Source organism: Apodemus sylvaticus, chromosome 17 (genome assembly GCF_947179515.1).
Source record: "Apodemus sylvaticus chromosome 17, mApoSyl1.1, whole genome shotgun sequence".
NCBI classification, from domain to species: Eukaryota; Metazoa; Chordata; class Mammalia; order Rodentia; family Muridae; genus Apodemus; species Apodemus sylvaticus.
Genome location: NC_067488.1, coordinates 49,765,255 through 49,784,740, shown reverse-complemented (window position 1 = coordinate 49,784,740; position 19,486 = coordinate 49,765,255). Strand labels below are relative to the sequence as shown.

General features: G+C 52.1%; 1 protein-coding gene across 2 annotated transcripts in view; it reads left to right on the top strand.

Moving 5' to 3' along the window:
* Nucleotides 1-19,486, top strand: part of Mrtfa (myocardin related transcription factor A) — a 92,408-nt gene that overhangs the window by 69,879 nt on the left and 3,043 nt on the right. The window contains exons 3-13 of one of the 2 annotated variants that reach the window (XM_052161252.1): nt 7,402-7,457; nt 10,880-10,955; nt 11,707-11,868; nt 13,319-13,494; nt 13,895-14,044; nt 16,128-16,393; nt 16,489-16,657; nt 17,416-17,577; nt 17,833-18,411; nt 18,694-18,846; nt 19,330-19,390. In XM_052161252.1, coding sequence (XP_052017212.1) covers nt 7,402-7,457; nt 10,880-10,955; nt 11,707-11,868; nt 13,319-13,494; nt 13,895-14,044; nt 16,128-16,393; nt 16,489-16,657; nt 17,416-17,577; nt 17,833-18,411; nt 18,694-18,846; nt 19,330-19,390 — 2,010 coding nt within the window. Of the gene's footprint in view, nt 1-7,401; nt 7,458-10,879; nt 10,956-11,706; nt 11,869-13,318; nt 13,495-13,894; nt 14,045-16,127; nt 16,394-16,488; nt 16,658-17,415; nt 18,412-18,693; nt 18,847-19,329; nt 19,391-19,486 lie in introns of both variants that reach the window. The other variant, XM_052161251.1, reaches the window with a different exon arrangement.

Genomic DNA, 19,486 nt, shown 5'->3' with positions numbered 1-19,486 from the left:
GATTCCTAAAGGAAACACTTTCAGTGGTACTTACACTCATAGGAGTTCTCAAGTCTGAAATATTTGAGGGGGCTGGGCTCATAGCTCAGTTGGTAAAGAATCCTTGGGTTCAGCCCCAGCAGCACATAGACTAACTAGGTAAGGTAGCATATGCCAGGCTTCCAACCCTCAGAACGATGAATCGATCTATCGATCGATCGATCGATCGGGAGCTCAGGATCATCCTCTGCTACATAAGGTCAAAGCCATGAGCTATTTTAGAGAGAAAGGGGTTTTCTTGAAAACTGAAGCAGCATCCAATTGAGGTCCAGTGGTTGCTGAGGTCAGGAGGTCAGGGTTCAGGAGATAGAGATGAGAGCGATTATTGGTTCGGCCTTCTGGATTGCTGTCCACATCTGCTGCTTTGAGAGGCAGGAAGGCTGCTTTCTGCTTCGGTCATGAAAGCCTCTATTAAGTCAGGAGTGCTTAGTTTCTATGGATGCTTCTTGAGTGTTGCCTATCTCTGACTGCACAATTGTCTAAGCAAGCACCGCAGTCTATTACCTGATTTCCAGGCCTTCAGAGCTTCCCCAGTGGGCCTGCCATGCCTGGAGGAAATCTCTGCCTGGGACAGAATCCCAGAATCATCTCCTCGATACTCATGTTGGCCCCTACACGATAGCAGTGTAGCCAGCCTATGCCCCTCTGTAGACTATGAGGGAAGAGGGAAGGGCCCCTTCTGTTTCCCTGTCTATCCTAAGGCTCTATTCTTCCCCTGCTGGGTGGAAGGCCTAGATTCAATGGCTACACCCCTGATGCCAGGCAGCAAGAAGTTGGATCTATCTCAGCAGGACTGGGTTCTAGCTAGGGTATGAGGAAGACAGCAAAAAGACCAGATTTATTTGTCAGTACTTCATACTCAGTCCAGGACCTCACATGTGCTAGGCTCTGCAGCTGAGGTGCCTCCACCCAGCCTAATTCTTTGACTCCCAGGAATTGGAACTCTTTAGCCATGAAGTCAGTGCAGTTGAAATTTCAGCCTTGGCAATCAGTGGGCTGGCGGATGTCAAAGGCAGATGGCCCGTATCTCAGCTGAACATCCAAGTCAGGCCATTGAGAGTTGGTGAAGGCCTTCCATGTGTGCTGCTGGTCACTTAGGACTGGGTGGACGAGCAGTGAGAAGAACCCCAGTCTCTCACTTCTGTTTGTCCTCTGGACTGGTGAAACAGTCCAAATTTCTGTGGTACCAAAGTTGCCAACCCACCAAAGATAAGACTTATTAGGGCCCAAGACTCTAGAGCCCCCTGAACTCTACCGTGTGCCCTTGTGTGGAGCTACATCTGGGAAATGTGCGGTTCTGGGTTTACTTTGTGGAGGACATTGCTGTTCTGTTCTCCCCTGAGGGTAAGCAGAGCACAGCTCTGTTAGCGGATTTAAGAGTTGATGACAAAGATAGCTTTGCTGCATGTGAGAGAGTCTTCACATTCCCACCCCCAGGACGCCTGCCTCACCTGTCCTCAGTGGCCTTGTGCAGCATCTGTAGCAGTTCTGAAAAACTCCCCAGAGCTGTGGGATTCCATTTGATTATCCAGTGATCCCTTCTCTATGCTGGCCTCTTCAAGAAAAGGAGTAAAACAGGAGGCTGCACCTCTCTATTTGCTCAAGCTTAAAGCTGAAGTCTTCCTTCTGGCAGATTGCCAGTTGAGAGAAAGTGACGAAGTCATGAGATGCCATGGGGAAGGAAAGGATTCCTTTAGCTCATGGTCGCAGACCAGAGTCACCGTTGTTTGTGGCTGGAGCCCCAAGTAGCTAGTCACACTGAATCTACAGTCATGAAGAGAGAGGAGTCAGTCCATGCATGCGTGCCTGCACTCAGTCACTTGCTCTGCTCTGACGAAGCTCAGGACCCCTGCCTAAGGATGGGACCTCCCACAGTGGGCACCTTCCCAACTCAGTGAGCATCATCAGGAGACTCCATCCCCCACGGACATTCCCTCACAGGCCAACCTGTTGTAGACAACCTCTCATTAAGATTCTCTTCCAAGGGATTCTAGGTTATTTCAAGTTATCAATACTAATCACGGGGGACTAGGACATGTCTCCATGAGTAAAAGCATTTGTCACCAAATCTCATGACCTATTCAATCCCTCGACTCACATGGTAGAAGGACCAAACTAACCACACAGTAAGTTTAAAAATAAGCGTAATTTTAAGAACAAAAATTAAAGGGGCTGGAGAAAGAGCTTAGCTGTTAAGGGCACCAGTGGCTCTTCCAGAGGACCTGTGTTTAATTCCCAGCATCTACATAGCTGTTCACAACCATCTGTAATTCCAGTCCCAGGATGGGACACATACATGCAGACACACCGTAAACATAAAATAATATATTTTTTAAAAGAATACAACCTAAAAACCTAACAGTCAAGGCTGAAAGCAAGAGGAGTCCAAATGTGTGATAGTCACAGCGTACAGCTCCTGCCTACAGAGTTGTCAGTGAGCCTCATTGTATCCAGAGCCCAACTGCCACTGCCTTTCTCCTTGATGTCAGCATCTGTCGAGAGACCCAGGTCCACACTCACGCAGACAGACACAGAGTGGGTGTGTCAGTGTGGAATGGGGAACTGAACTTGATGGATACAGCTGTCAGCGATGGGAAGCATCTCCAGAACTTCCTGGTGGGCCCTAGGAGGCTCGCTAGCCTGGCTGCTTGAGTAAATCTGGAACTGGTTCCAGCGGTGCTGGTTACCCCTTCCTGTTTCAGCTCAGAATGAGGCCTTGCAGGCACCTTGAACATGGTTCCTGAGACTGCCTATAATGGTTGGATGGTGTATTCTTGAGAAAATGGAAATCAGAACTCTCTATTTTCTTAATTCACAAATGTGGTCATTTAAGGCAGCAAGCTTGTCAGAGAGGAAGAAAACAGGTGCTAGCAAAAAGGCCAGAGTACCAACTGGTTGCAGGCAGCTGGGTGGCGCCCAGTCTGGGGCTGAAGCTGTGTGATGAGGAGTGCCACAGCTCTTGGCCAGTTGTCATTGGTGTCTGCAGCAGCTCTGCTTGTCCTGCTCAGTCTGAGCTCCACACTCACCTTTGCTCCGAGGGTCACAAGGGGGAGAAAAGGAAAGAGCTGCCCTTTGCCACCAGAAATGTGTGTTCTTAACAGCTCTGGTATCCTCATGGGTCATAAGGGCCTTCTCCTCAGAGACTGCCTTCCATGAGTTCTGGGAACATGAAACTTGGCATGTGTAATGTCCCGGACCTTTCTGGCAAAGCTTTAAGACAGCAAGGAGGGAGGGGATAGAATCACGATGGGCGCATCCTCCTGGCTGACACTTTCTAACCCCGCTCTTTTGAACAGCTAAAGATGGGCTCCTGCATCAAGGGAGCCCAGGGCTCACCCATCCAGGTCACAATCTGTGCTTTAACAAAGGCGTCTGGACAAGCACAGGAGCTGCCCACCTCACCCCAGGGACTCTGCCCCCCACATGGGTCTGGCACAGGTAGCTAGAAGTCTTCACAGACCTGAAGGAGGAGCAGTTGCCTGCTCCTCCCCCCACCTGGCAGAAGTGACTATTGAAATGGCCATGCCTGCGTCAGGAAGTAGAATTCAGAATGGGAGAGAGACAGAGCCACAGTCTTAGGCAGGCTGTCCACAGGCCAAAGAAAGCAGCATGCTGGTCAGGGTTAGTTGAAGGAAGAAGGGGAGGCGGACGGTGGCCTGGGAGGACCGCCCTCCATGGTCTCCGCAGCTCAGCCAGTGCTGGGTTCATCGTCTGAAACTGGAACAGTCCTTAGAGACCAGGGTGTGGTTGTTAGAAATGGACTGGACTTTGTCATTGCTGGTCATTCCTCACTCTCCTGCCCTAGCCTCGTCCAGCACAAGAATTCCCCCCACCCTGCCTTCTTCGTCCTGGTCTGTCTAGTGTAAGGCTGCTGCTCCACAGCAAGCAAGCCCTAGTTTTCGAACTCTTTTCTGGGCCTGAAAGCCCTGGAGTCTCTCAGGTGGGTCCGCCGTCCTGCTTCTGTGTGCCTGTACTCCTGCTTGTAGCTGCAGTCAAGGCTGCCTTTCCCCAGCCCACACTCAGGTCCGCATCTAACTAGTGCATCTGATTGGTGCAACCTTGACATGTCATCCCACCCCGCTCTGCACCAGTCTAAGTTCTTTTCTCTGGGTTTTGAAGACGTTGAGAAATTAAGTTAGAGAAGCAGAAAGACCTTTCTCTCTTCAGGATAACAGAATTAGGTTGTAACCATGACTGCTATTTTCTAGCTTTTTTCTAACTTTTCTGAGCTTATCAAATGGAACATTACCTACCACAGGTGTGTGCTCCTGTGTGTGCTCAGGTGCACATGAGAGGACATTGGCCTCCCCTTTCACCTGGAGCAGTGCTTCCCAACCGTCCTGATGCTGTGACCCTTTAATTCAGTTCCTCATGTTGTGACTCACAACCATAAAACTATTTCCATTGCTGCTTTATAACTGTAATTCTGCTTCTGTTATGAACTGTTATGAAATGTTATGTAAATATTTGACACCCCCACCCCGAAAGAGTTCAACATTCCTCAAGGGGGTCATGACCCACAGGCTGAGAGCCGTTCACCTGGAAGCCTCTGCGCATCAGGCCACCCAGCCTGTGAGCCTCTCCTGTCTCTCTCTCCCAGCTCAGCACAAGGGCACTGGGGTTACAGAGCGCGTTCACAGGCCTGCACTCATATGGGTGTTGAAGACTTCAACCCAGGTCCGTGCACATGTGTGGCAAACACTTTACTCAGCGAGCCTTCTTGCAGCCCTCCTGGGGTAAAATGCTAAATTACTTAGCATGTTAAAATATCTGATTTGGCAGCTGGGCACAGTACTACATGCCTGGGATCCCAGCTCTTGAAAGTTGAGGCTGAAGGATCATCCTGAGTTTGAATCTAGCTTAGGCTACATAGTGAGACCACATCTGGAAAACAAAACAAAACAATCTGGTCCAATCCCTGCCACTTAAGCAAGCATTCAGTGGATATTTCTGTCTTGCTGGTGGGAGAACATGCCCTTAGGTCAGCGGGTTCAGAATCTGTAGCCACCATGGCCCTTTGACCTCTCACCATCTTGCACTGGTGGCAACTGTCATTGGTACATGCAGATGAACAGCCCCGTGTGCAAGCTGTGTCTGTGCTTGTGAGGCATGCTTCCAGAGTCGGGGTTGTGCCACCCCTGGGGTGGCAATATCTTCAGGTAGCCTGGGTTTAGATGCCCATCTATGGCTGCAGCCCAGGCCCAGCCAGCCTAAGAGAACCAAGCCAGTGATTTAGCGAAGCCATGCTTATGGTAGCCACACATCCCACCAGCTGGCGGGTGCATGCTTCTGGCTTCTGGACATGTGGGCACGGGTTTGGTTCATTGTTTATTAGTGTGTTGTCAGGGTCTCTCTACATAACCTTGATTATGCTGGAACGTAGACCAAGCTGTCTTGGAACTCAGAGAGACCCTCCTGCCTCTGCCTCCTGAGTGCTGGGATAAAAGGTATGCACCACCACACTCTGCCTCATCCTTGTAAAGTACAGTTGGGCAGTGGTGGCCCACACCTTTAATCCCAGCACTTGCGAGGCAGAGGCAAGTGGATCTCTGAGTTTGAGGCCAGCCTGGACTACAGAGCTAGTTCCAGCGTGGGCATAGCTAAACTGAGAAACCCTGTTTGGAAAAAATAAATAATAAGGGAGAGAGAGGGAGAGGGGAGTTTGTGTGTGTAGATGCGTGTAGACACCTCAAGCTAGCAGCAGGGATATTGGGTCCCCTGAAACTGGAGTGATTGACTGTCATAAGCTACCTGAAGTAACTGCTGAGCCATCTCTCCAGTGCCACTGATTGGACTCTTTGGTTCCAGGAGGTGGGCAGAGTCCCAGTCTCCAAAAATCAGTCAGACCCTGAATCGTCCCAGGAGTTGTTAGGACCAAGTACTAGAACTCAGATCCTTTGACACAGGAACTTTTCCAAGTTTCTAACCTGTATCTGAACTCTATGTCCTGGCTGTTAACCTGAGGTTTCAGGCTGCAGCACAGAACTCTCTTGCTGTCCCATTGGTGACCATGTAGAACCTATTACAGATACCTGATAGCTTACTGAAGAGTGACTATAGAATGGCTCTGTTGTGTGAGACGTGGCATCTGTGGGCATGTTGTCCCAGCGTGTGGGGGCCAGGGGGTGGCACTGGCCTCTTGCTCTCAGACCAGGCTCCTGATTCCAGGCCCTGAAAGCCAATTTTGATACAGTACATTTTTACATGGTGGGACCAGGACTGAGGGCCGGCTTCCTTCACTCTGGGCAGCCTGGGTGGTTCTCTAGCTGTGCAGGTTGAGGAGGGAACCTGTACCGGCTGTCTTGAGGTTTTCTGCCGAGTCTAGAGCGCCCCCTGCTGTCAGGAAATGGAATGGTCTTCATGGTCTTTGAAGTTTTCTTTCTTATTATTACTATTTTTAACATTGTCTTTAATCTAAACAGAAATGCCACTGGGGCGTGGAAGCTGCTCTGAGCATGCCCCTGGGGAGGCCCTCCCTGGGAACTGAGGGCGGAAGCACAGAGGCCAGGCAGGATAGCCCTATCTGTGTCTTGCTACTTTTAGCGGCTCCCACCCCTACCCTCCTACCACAGGCAGCAGCCTGGAAGGTTATCTCTGCACACAGTCTCACACTGTCTGCAGCCTGGGCAGCAGCACCGAAACCCACCACAGCCTGGCACACTTGCCACCTACTGCCATTGTTCCCTAGGGAGCGAGCCACATACTCCCTGTCCTCCCAGCATCTTAAATTGTCAAGTGTCACCTTGCAAGAGACTTAGAGTGTTCATGATGCATTTGTAGAGGATCTTGCCCTTAGACAGAAGCTGAGGCCCGGTGATAGCCACAGACCCCACAATGGGACCCAGCCTTCACCAGGGCCAGCCAACCATGACTGAAGTTTTCTTTGTTCTCAAAGATAAACCTGAGGTCATTCTCACGGTGCCCTTGGTACTAGCCGAGGAAAGGTGCAGCCCCGTGAGGCTCGCCCTCTGCTTTAACTTCTCCATCGACTGCTGCAATTCCTAATGAGACAGGGAAGTAAGGTGGAGGCAGCTCACAGTTCCACCTGAGCCAGGCCTTCACAGAGCTTAACTGGTGGGACTGAGAACGGTGTAGCGCTGAACCAAAGGTCGGGAGGGACTGCTGTCCCCAGGGACCTTAAAGTGACCAGCCATAGAGACACACGCTTCTTGGGTGTCAGGTGCTGGTCCCCGTGCAGTGGTAGTGTTGTACATAGTGTGTCACTGGAAATTGTGTTCAACCATCGTTTGGGGCTTTGGTTCTGGGACTGAGCCCCAGGGGCTTGCCTGTGCCAAGTAGGCACTCTGCGTGGAGCTAGCCTCAGCCTCTAACTGTAATTCTACATGATTCTTTTCTCAACAGCTCTGAAAAGTCCAGCTGCATTTCATGAGCAGAGAAGGAGCCTGGAGCGGGCCAGGGTAAGGCTCCCTCCCCAGGGCCTCCCGAGGACACCAGCATCGTCCACCAGCTGCAGTCCTTCAGTCCAGCACAGCGTGGGCCAGCCCTCACCTTGTGGCTCTTGATAGTAGAACCCTTGGCCCTTCCTGTTCCTTCCCTCCCCAGCCACTTTCCCCGGTAGAATCTAGACACAGTGAGACTTCTTTTAGTACCGTGGAGGTCTTGTGAAGGTCACCAAAGCTCCCTCCCCAAACCTGGCCTGAAGACCGCTCATCTTCCCTCCACCACTTCCATTGAGCCTGCATGTAGACGATCTGCACTGGTTCTGCCCATGGCAGTTCTACCCACTCGGGAGCAGACGTGCCCACAACCTATGGGCACTCCAGTGAGCTTCCATCTCCACCTGCCCCAAGCAGCCGGCCTCCACTTCTACCCTTTGTAAAGTAGACCTAGGTGTACCACAAGCCACACTCTCTGCTATAGCACCTTAGTGGCAGCCTTGTCCCCTCCTTTTCAGTTCCCCCTGCGCCCCCACCCCACCCTACCCCAGTACAGCGTCCTGCATTTGGTGTGGGTGGGGATGGGGAAGTGACCAGCTCATGTTTCCCTCCTGCTCCCACTGGACTGCTTTTGTTCTCTTTAGGAAATCATGATTAACTCTTAGAGAGTAGGAAGAATGAAGCCGGGGTACTGAGACAGAGACAGTAACAAACCACACTTACTTCCATTTGCTGGGCCAGAGGAGGCCCAGCAGGGAGCAAGGGTCAGCTTTGCAGCCAGGCAAATTAGGTCGGGGTACAGTTGGTCCTGGTGAGATACCACTGTCCTACTGAGCATGGCTGTGTGAGTGAGGTTGTGTTCATTTGGTATTTAATCACACAGGAACCCTCACAAGTTAGGTGCTGCCCTTGGTTTTTGTTTTGTTTTGGTTTCTGAGACAGGATTTCTCTGTGTAGCCCTGGCTGTCCTGGAACTCACTCTTTAGACCAGGCTGGCCTCCAGTTCAGATATCTACCTACCTCTGCCTCCTGAGTGTTAGGAGTAAAGGTGTGTGCTCCACCCACTGCCTGGTGTACCCCCTTGTTTTTTTAGATGCAGCAGAAGCTAACTAATCTGTCCAGCTAGAAAGTGGTAAATCTGGAACTCAAACCTAGGTCTGTGGAGTCCAGACTTTTATTACATTGGTGTGTGTGTATACGTACACGCATGTGTGGAGGTCAGAGGACAGAATTCTCTCCTAGCCGGGCAGTGATGGCACACACCTTTAATCCTAGCACCCGGGAGGCAGAGGCAGGCGAATTTTTGAGTTCAAAGCCAGGGCAGTCAGGGCTACACAGAGAACCCTGTCTCAAAAAATCAAAATCCAACAAAAAAAGAATTTTCTCTCTCTTTTTTTTTAAAGATTTATTTATGTATTATATGAGTACACTGTAGCTGTCTTTAGACACTCCAGAAGAGGGCGTCAGATCTCATTAAGGATGGTTGAGAGCCACCATGTGGTTGCTGGGATTTGAACTCAGGACCTTTGGAAGAACAGTCAGTGCTCTTAACCTCTGAGCCATCTCTCCAGTCCCGAGTTTTCTCCTTTCATCATGTAGGTCCTGGGACTCAGACTAACGGCATCAGGCTCAGTGGCAAGCATCTTTACCCACTAAGCCGTTTCAGCAACCATCTACATGTATATGTGTATATAACCATATATATGTTTGGCTATATATGCAAGATAATTTTATTTCCTCAAATGCAGGAAATAATCTAACAAGTAAATGCATCTAACAAGTGCATGTGTTACTCATCTGTTCACAGAGACTTCAGAATTACAATAATGGGCTTAATATTAAAGGATACACTGAACTGTCTTAATTAAAATATGAAAAATGGGTGTATTGGATTGGTCACAGCATAACTTGCTTTACTCAAGTACACCAATTCAGAGCTGTGAAAGGCTGCTACTTTTCTGCTTCTGAGTAAGAGGCAGTACTGTCAGCTTGTGTTCGAGAAAATTCCTTATGTGAGTCATGCCACTGCTCCCCACGTCTGTAACTCCGGTTCAGACAGGTTCAGACAGCATCTCGGGGAGACTTGTCCCTGGTGGCTGCGACCTGGTCCCAAAGAAGCTCTCAGGTGCAGCTCTGAGTAACCGGCTCCTCCCCTATCAGCTGCTTGTGTTTTCCAACCCCAGCAATGCCTTCAGTGGCATCAGCTAAAAGTCCTTTCTTTACCTTCTGCACCAGGAGCAGACTGGTCCTCTGGCTGTCCATCCTTAGTAGCTTCTGGGTAGCCAGGCCCTAGCAAGTGGACATCCCTGGAAGATTTACTTTTTGTTATAAAAGCCATGACTCGGAAGCATTGAGACGAGAGATGTATTTGAGTGGGTGTGGCCTCTCTTGTGGGTTTTCCCAGCACCTGCCTGAGTTCTCTAAGCTGGAAATTACTCCAGATTTTCTTTTTATATTATTTATTTTATTTTATTTTATTGTATTTATATGAGTACACTGTAGGTATCTTCAGACACACCAGAAGAGGGCATCAGACCACATTGCAGAGGATTGTAAGCCACCATGTGGTTGCTAGGATTTGAACTCAGGACCTCTGGTAGAGCAGTCGGTGCTCTGAAATGCTGAACTGTTTCTCCAGCCCCATTCCTCCAGATTTTCAAGTGCTGTATCCCACGTGTGCCCAGTTCCCATGTTTGCCCAAGCCGTCCATAGAGTGACTGTCTGTAGAAAGCTATAGTGCCCGCCCTTTGCTTACTGCAGATGGGCTAATGTACCAGAGCCCCCGGCCACTTCCCACATCTCTAGACTCAGGTTCCAGGACGGCCACGGGGTCCTGGGGCAGCAGCCGGCAGGATGAGAACCAGGCTGATCTCTGCTGTAAGTGATGTGCCCCGGTAACTTCTATCCTGTCCCATCCTGGCCTTTCCCTTCTTAGGCTGGTCTTGACTTATAATTTGAAAACTGCTGTTGTAGAGGCGAGGAGCACAGACACTACAGTTAGCCTTCAGCAGCAGGGCTCAGTGCTGTTGAGGGAATGGTTCTCTCAGCATCTGATGAATGCAGAACTGAGGACATTGGACTTTAAGGAACTAGAGCTCTACACCGTGTATCAAAATTAGTATTGCTTTTGGCAGTCATTCAGACTGAATTGAAAAGACTCTTGAGATTACGCAATGCAGGGTTTTTGAAAGAGGACATAAAATTACATCCACAGTGATTACAGCTCTGCAGAACCAAACTACATGAAAGAAGGGCTGGAAACAGCAAAAACATCCACTGCTCTGCTGAAACTGGTGACTGTTTTGTTTTCTAATTTTAAATACTTGATAGTATAAGTATTATGTTTTAAACACATACAGCAGTGGCCTGAGACGCAGCTGGAAGCTGGTGTGTACTCTCACCGCCTGTCCCAGTCCTGAGTTTATTGGTGTGTTTTTCCATAGACCGAGGACTATTTGAAACGGAAGATCCGTTCCCGGCCCGAGAGATCAGAGCTGGTCAGGATGCACATTCTGGAAGGTGTGTGATGTTGGAGGAACTTCCCCGGCTGGCTGTACTCTGTGTTTGCGCCCTCCCACTTTCGGCTATTGTCCTCCCTCTGCTAGTAGGGCCCTCTGTTGGCTTCGCAGCCAGACACTGTCTTAGGGAGTGCGTGAGAAGCCTGGGCTGACATAACCCTTCCGGGTCCACCATCCACTGGTATAAGCTGGTCATGGTCTCTGTCTGCTGGGCTGGAGCCCCTTCTCTCCCAAACATTGCAGTTTGTGGGTTCATCTCGCTCACCCACAGGCATCACCTGAGTACCCGGGAGGCAGCCACACTCACCCAGCTAGACTTTCCGTTCTGTAGTTAGCTACAGGATTCGTTTTCTGTAGTTTTTGAAAAGGAAAAGTTTGGGCTCCAGAGAGTGCCACATGTGTGCCTACTTTTTGTTTGCTTAGTTTGGGATGACTGGGTACCTAGAGGAGACCTTCTCAAGTCAGAACCCCACATTTGCAACTGAAGCCACTGAGAAGGAACAGTTTGCTGCAGTGGCCCAGGTCTAAGTGGAGCAGAGCTGTCCTTTCTCTGGTGTTTTGGCTGTGCAGCCCCACCTCAGAAACGCCTCAGGTCTAGCCTGGCTGTCATTGTCCCGGGACACTGGAAGCCGGGCCACACTCCTCTGCTGGGGCATGCCTTCACTCTGCTGTGTCAGCTCCTGTTGCTCTAGAGACTAGGGCAGGGGCTGGGCCTTTCCTCCATCTCTCTGAACCCCTTATTTTCCATGCAGAGACCTCGGCTGAGCCTTCTCTCCAGGCCAAGCAGCTGAAGCTGAAGAGAGCCAGGCTGGCCGATGACCTCAACGAGAAGATTGCACAGAGGCCTGGCCCCATGGAGCTGGTGGAGAAGAATATCTTGCCTGTGGAGTCCAGCCTAAAGGAGGCTATCATTGGTGAGGAGTGTGGGAGAGAGACTCAGTGAAGGGGGAACTTTAGTCTAGACAAATGGAACAGGGATTCACCCAGAGGAAATGTGAAGTGGAACCCAGGCCAATGTTTGTCTCAGACAAGAGTGGTGGGGCTGCTGAGGGCCTGGTGCTTACCCATACACTCATATCTGTCTACACAAACACACATACACCGCCTCTTCAGACACTCAACAGTAAGTTTCATGCCACTCCCTCCCTCAGACCTGGGTGTGTCTCCAGCATGCCCAGCTGCCCTTTCAGAAGAGCATATGTCCTGCTCCAAAGTCTATCGATCATCACCTCCCAGAGGGCAGTGCCCGCCCAGCCCTGCTTCTAGGACATGGCTGGGTGCATGAGAGGGATAAATAGCACTGTGGTGCTGGCCTGCACGTGGCCTCCATCCTGCTAGTGTGGCCAGTGGCTTCCTTAACATGGGCCCAGCTCAGTGTGAGCTACAGCTTATCTGGGCTAGACCACCCTCCGCGTGGGCTTGGCCTCACCCTGCTACTGTCTTTGAATAGGTCCCATGCTGGGAGTAAGAAAAATCTGTTTGTAGGATTGGCATGAAGTATATAGCAACAGGTGAGGGAACAGAAGGCCAAGCCCCACCCTCACAGTCCTAGCCCACCCGCAGTCAGCCAGCAAGAGAGAAGATTAGATGTTCCTCCTTGGTCCCATGGTTGTAGAAACCCTCAGGTCACAGCTAGAGAGGAAGAGGCTGTGGGCTTGTTCCTCTTTTTATCTGGGGTCCTCCCCCTGCTCCCCAACCTCTTCCCCTGGCTGTGGAGACAGTGGTTGTGACATGCCTCTTGACATATCCTCCTAGCCTGGGTTTCCGTCTTTCCTCTACGCCACTTCAATTCCCAGCTGGGGCCCCTGTCCCTGCCTCTGCCCCTTTCAGCCCACTCTGTCAGCTCTGTCCAAGTGTGGTTCTGGGCCAGTCGGGGCGCTCATGGCAGTGGATTGCCCTGGTATATTTGCTGCCCAGGCGCTAGGTCTTGGCTTCCTGGACCTTTGAAGGAGGGCATGCTTTCACTGACCCCAGGGGCCTGTGAGATGAGTGTCCCTTTCCAGGGACCCTCCTCCATATCCTCAGAGCCTTAGACTGTTGTGGCCTTTGGGAACTGAGCCCTAGGGAGGAGTTGTGCTCACTTGCTGTCACTATAGTCTGTCAGCAGCAGGTTCTTGGCCTTCACTTGTGAGTGTAAGCAGTGAGAAAACAAAACTGGGGAGGGAATACAAAGGCCCAACCCATGTAGCTCCTGGCCAGCTGTTCCAGGAGCTGACTGTTCTTCTGAGGTCTGCACTAAGGCGAGGCGCCCACTGGGGTCTCTATACTGTGCACCTCTTGGACTTAGGGCTAGGTGCTGCCAGCCCTTCCTGCCTACCTTCCTGTGTGCTGCTGCAGGAGTCTTACTCTGGCATTGCATTTCAGTGGGCCAGGTGAATTACCCAAAGGTAGCAGACAGTTCCTCCTTCGACGAGGACAGCAGTGATGCCCTGTCTCCTGAGCAGCCTGCCAGCCATGAGTCCCAGGGTTCAGTGCCATCACCCTTGGAGTCCCGAGTCAGCGATCCACTGCCCAGTGCCACCTCCACATCACCCACTCAGGTGAGACTGCCTCCTTCTACATTCTTCCTCACACCTGCCAGGGCTGCCCAGAGTCAGGCCTCTGTCCTACTGTATCATGAGGGATAGACATGGATGTGTGGCCCTCATTTCAGATGCCAACGATGGACCCAGTTCTAGCAGCCATAAGGAGAGGCTGGGTTGGAGTCCTGCAACCCTGGCTATCCACTCTCATTGGCTCGCCTAGCCGGCTGCTTATCCAAGTGCACTCAGTTCAGAGATGTGGCTGCCACCTATCTGCCCTCTCTGCTTCTCTCCCAGCCAGCCTGGCTTTGTACCTTGTCATCCTCCTCCTCCATCCTCCGACCGTGAGGATGGCAGGGCAGGATAGATAAACTCTATTTGGGGGTGCCAGGGTCCTTACTTCTCCCCTCCCTCCCAGGTTCTTTCTCAACTCCCGGTGACTCCAGATCCTGGAGAGACACTTTTCCTGGCAGAGCAGCCGCCTCTGCCTCCTGCACCGCTGCTGCCGCCCAACCTAACCAATGGAAGCATCGTCCCCACTGCCAAGCCTGCTCCCACGCTCATTAAGGTATTTCTGCCAGCGGCTGTCCTCCCTTCCCTGGGTTTTGAAGTTCTGCTATGATGTCATTCTAGCTGTGGGAACAACTGCAAGGGGTATGTACATCTTCCAGCGGTCAAGGACCTGACCCAAGGTGATCTGGGTATTTCTAATGTCTGCACTGCCTGTGGTGACACTGAACACTGTCTTAGCCTGTTTTCGTTGTTAGGAACACACTAGCACAGCCTAGATAGAGATTAAAGAAAAAGAGACTTGGGTCAGGGAAATGGCTCAGTGGGATAAGGCACTTGCCACCAAGCCAGATACCCTGAGTTTGGTCCCCTGGATGTCTGTATTTACAGACTCGCACAAATTGTCTTCTCACCGCCACATGCACACTATAACATTCACACTCACACACAGTAATTTTTTTTTAAAGGAAGTTTTCCTTGGCTTACAGTACTAGCCCATGGTAGTGGGGCTTGGTGTCCAGGGTTCAGGCATGGAGAGCTCCATCCTACGATGATCTTATGTATTCCTAGACACTGAAGACCTCCTCTACATCCAAGTTGAACCACCATTCTCCTCAGACCTCATATGGGGAGTTTCAGCTCTAATGTGAGATCATTTCAGCAAATGTGCCACAGTCACCCCATGGCAGGCACAGTGAGCCAGGCATTTGTGTGGAGGGCTCTACCTTCAGTTAGAGCACTGTTTGAGCCGAGCAGGGTGTGCCTCTGCCTGTGTGGCCTGCTTGCTTTCACTCTCCTCCCTGAAGCACCCAGGGGAGGGGTTATTGTCATTGTCAGGGCCTTGTAGAGCCACCCACCGAAGCCCCAGTAGTTTCACCTGTCCTTTTCCATTCTCTTGGCTCCCTGCTATAGACCCTACACAAACATGTCAGCCACCCTACCATCACCCCTCCACCCCCCAAACCCCATCCCTGAGACCCACAGCCTTCAGCTTGAGTGGGGTCTGATGGCTTACAGCCCAAGAGCTGTCCAGGCCCTCTTGGTATTCCCCGAGCGCTCCTGTCTGCCTGTAGCATTCCCAGATGCACCCCTCCCTGGCCAGCAGCCTCACCTCCTGTCCCAGGCCCCTTCAGTGGGCACTGCTTGCTCTTACAGCTGCACTGTCTTTACAGCCCATGGATGTCATAGCCGTCCCCAGCTTTTCTTTAACTCTCTTCACACTGTATGGCCTCTTCTGACCACACGTTTAACAGAACAGTCTGCCTGTGCTTGTATTTTGCTCTCTGATGCAGCAGTAGGCTGAGTGTGTCTCCTCCTGGGTCCTGGCTTCCCGCCTGCTTCACTTTTCCTGACTTTCTCTCCCTTGGCTGCCCTTGGCCTCTGCAGTCTGGGCTCTTGGCTCTGTGGTCTCATCAGATACACTGAAAAAGTTAAGACCTCTTCTTGGGCTCCAGGAGCCCAGCTCCTCACTGCCACGTGTCCTGTTGTCTTCCTCTAGTGGGGTACCTCTGTCCACACCTTCCTGTGGCCACCAGCTCAAGACTTCATCTGATCTCTGCGTCATCTTCTACCTTTGTCTCACCTTTGTCTGCTCAGGGGTGTCCAGGCTCCCACAGTCCTCTCTGGTACCCCCTGGTTATTTGCCTTCATCTACCTCTGCCTGCCCCAAGAGCAGGTGTTTTGACCATGGCCCACTGACCTTTCTTGGTTCTTGGCCTGAGTCCTGACCATCCAGGCCTTAATAAGGTTGTGTCAGCTGGGAGCCTATGGGCACACACAGAAGATTGATCAAAAACAAAGTCACTGTGCAGCCTTGGGCAAGCGACTTCTGAGCTTGTTTCCAAATTACTGACACTTCCTTCCTAGGTGGACTACAGAGAGGCCTGTGTGGCAGGTGCCCTCTGAGCATGGCCAGGCTACATGGCTCAGATGAAGTTTTGCCTTTTTGTTTTTATGTTGATCAGGGTCATGTGACACCTGTACTGCTCCATCTGATTGGTCTTTCCTCTAGCCTGCCATGTCTGTTAGGATAGGGACAGTCTTACAGAGTAGAGGTGGGTGCTCCTCAGAAGATGCAGGGCACGGGCCTACATGGTGCCTCTTTGGGGTGGCCCCTGATGCACTGTCTCACGTTCCCTCAGCAAAGCCAACCGAAATCTGCCAGCGAGAAGTCACAGCGCAGCAAGAAGGCCAAGGAGCTGAAGCCAAAGGTGAAGAAGCTCAAGTACCACCAGTACATCCCCCCGGACCAAAAGCAGGACAAGGGGGCGCCCGCCATGGACTCTTCCTATGCCAAGATCTTGCAGCAGCAGCAGCTCTTCTTGCAGCTGCAGATCCTCAACCAGCAGCAGCAGCAACAGCAGCAGCAGCACTACAATTACCAGGCCATCCTGCCTGCCCCTCCCAAGTAGGAGCACAAGTCCCCAAGGCTCTTGACATGGGGGCCCACTACCTGCAGAGGTTAGGGAGGTACTGAAGCAGTTTGTTTCTGTCTTGCCTCAGGCCTGCGGGTGAGACCCCTGGAAGCAGTGCCCCCACCCCATCACGCAGCCTCTCCACCAGTAGCAGCTCTAGCTCAGGCACCCCAGGGCCCGGTGGGCTGGCACGTCAGAACAGCACTGCACTAGCTGGCAAACCAGGAGCCCTGCCAGCCAACCTGGATGACATGAAGGTAGGTGGCTGACCCTTCTCATTGGAAGACTAGGTCTCTCCCATGAGGGATAAGGGGCCCATGACCACAAGATGGAAGGCAGAGGTGGCTAGATCTGGTCTGCTCTCAAAGGAGCACTTTAGAGCCTTCCGTAAGGCCTCTCAGGCCCGTGGTCATAACAGTATCAGCCCGTGTGTACGTGTGTGGGGCTGGGGGCAAATCTCATTCTCTATTATCATGTGGTAGTCTGTGAGTAGCAGCAGGCTTGCTCCCTCTGGAAGAAGAGCAGGCAGGGCTGTCGATTTTGCCCACCTCCACACTGCCAGTCAGTGCCAATGGCTCAGCCTGCGCTCAGCCTGTTTTCTCTGCCACTGATCAGAAGGTGGGATGGCCAACGTCTTCCTTAAATATTGTCCTCCTGTGTCAGAACCTGGTTCTCCCAGCAAGACTACATTTATGAGTCTTGGGCTGATGGACTCCAGCTGAACTTAAGCCCTGTCCTTGCTGCTCAGTAACTTTATGACCTCAAGGTTGAATTACTCTGTGAGCTTTTCTTGTCCAGTGTAGCCAATGTAGAAATTGAGCTGCAAGCACCATGCGGGGCTGGGGGAGAGTACTCTAGGAGGGTAAAAGACTCGGGAATCATCTGGAATGGCCCGAGGAACCCAGGTGAAGGACTAACTTCCTGCTAGCCTCCCACCTCTCATAGCCTGTCCTTCAGCTTGTCCCATCCCCCTACCTCCCCTGGTTCCCAGCTGCTCTAACTCTAACCCCTGCAGGTGGCAGAGCTGAAGCAGGAGCTGAAGTTGCGGTCGCTTCCTGTCTCAGGCACCAAGACAGAGCTGATTGAACGCCTGCGTGCCTACCAAGACCAAGTCAGCCCAGCTCCAGGAGCCCCCAAGGCTCCTGCCACCACCTCTGTCCTGTCCAAGGCTGGTGAGGTAGTGGTCGCCTTCCCTGCGGCCCTGCTAAGCACAGGGTCAGCTCTTGTAACAGCAGGCCTTGCACCAGCTGAGATGGTGGTGGCCACAGTAACCAGCAATGGCATGGTGAAGTTTGGCAGCACAGGCTCCACACCCCCCGTGTCTCCCACCCCTTCAGAGCGCTCACTGCTCAGCACGGGTGATGAGAATTCCACACCTGGGGATGCCTTTGGCGAAATGGTGACATCGCCGCTGACACAGCTCACCCTGCAGGCCTCCCCACTACAGATCGTGAAGGAGGAGGGTGCCCGTGCTGCGTCCTGCTGTCTAAGCCCTGGTGCCCGGGCTGAGCTGGAGGGACTGGACAAGGACCAGATGCTGCAGGAGAAAGACAAGCAGATTGAGGAGCTGACCCGAATGCTCCAACAGAAGCAACAGCTGGTTGAGCTGCTGCGGCTACAGCTGGAGCAGCAGAAGCGGTCCCAGCAGCCAGCCCCAGCCAGCAGCCCTGTGAAGAGGGAAAGTGGTTTCTCCAGTTGCCAGCTGAGCTGTCAGCCCCAGGGCTCTGCCTGTGCCTTTGGCCCTGGCCTAGTGGTTTCCACTGCCAACCATGGAGACGCTCAGGCCCCAGCCCCAGAGTCCCCACCTGTGGTTGTGAAGCAGGAAGCTGGGCCACCTGAGCCAGATCTGGCCCCTGGCTCCCAGCTGCTCTTGGGCTCACAGGGCACCAGCTTCCTCAAGAGGGTCAGCCCTCCAACCTTGGTCACTGACTCTACAGGGACTCACCTCATCCTCACTGTGACCAATAAGAATGCAGATGGCCCTGGCTTGCCTACAGGGAGCCCCCAGCAGGTAGCTGAGGAACTGGGGCAGGCTGGGGTGGTATGTCTGGGTGGAGAAGGAACACTGTCTTGTGCAGGCTGCATTATCAGACTCAGGACCTGACTTCCTGAAGGGACTTCCTTGAGGCCTGGTGCTCTGTCACCTCACAGCCTCATACTTACCCCATTCTGTATCTCTTCTTCCCTATCCACAAGAGCTCCCAAAAGTTTGTGGGCAGTGAAGGAGGCAAATTTGGAGCCTTGCCTTGTCTCTACCCCCACCAACAACTGTTTCTCCCATTCTCCCATCCAGCCCTTGTCCCCGCCTGGTTCTCCAGCCCCCGGTCCACCTGCCCAGATGGACCTGGAGCGCCCACCTCAGCCTTCATTTGCAACCCCCACATCTCTGCTGAAGAAGGAGCCGCCTGGCTATGAAGAGACTGTGACTCAGCAGCCTAAGCAGCAGGTGAGGATGCTAGGAGCTGGGGTGCTGTAAGCAAGATTAGGGCACTTCCCTGACAACCAGAGTTTGAGCCTCAGGATCCACATGGTGGAAGGAGAAAACTGATTCCTGCGGACTTTTTTTTTTGGTTTTTTTGAGACAGGGTTTCTCTGTGTAGCCCTGGCTGTCCTGGAACTCACTCTGTAGACCAGGCTGGCCTCGAACTCATGCAGACTGTCTTCTGACCTCCACATACAGCATGCACATACACTCCCATATGTACAATAAATAAAAATGTAAGGCAGTAGGCATTACATTTACTTACTCCCCACATGGGCAGTGCCTCAGTCTCACAGGAGTTGGGGGATGAGCTTCAGAAGCGGGTCCATGAAGAGCATGGGAAACATCCAGGACAAGGCAGAAGCACAAGCTAGGTTGGCATACCTGAGCTTAGACAGTATCCGGTGACCATTCTAGACTTTCATGATTTCTATTTCTGTCCCACAGGAAAATGGCTCCTCCAGTCAGCACATGGATGATCTGTTTGATATTCTTATTCAGAGCGGAGGTAAAAACCCCTCCGCAGCTGTCTCCCTTACCTCTAGTCAGACTTGCTATTTGTTCCAGAGCAGCAGGCCTAATACCATCTTGAAGGTCCTAGCAG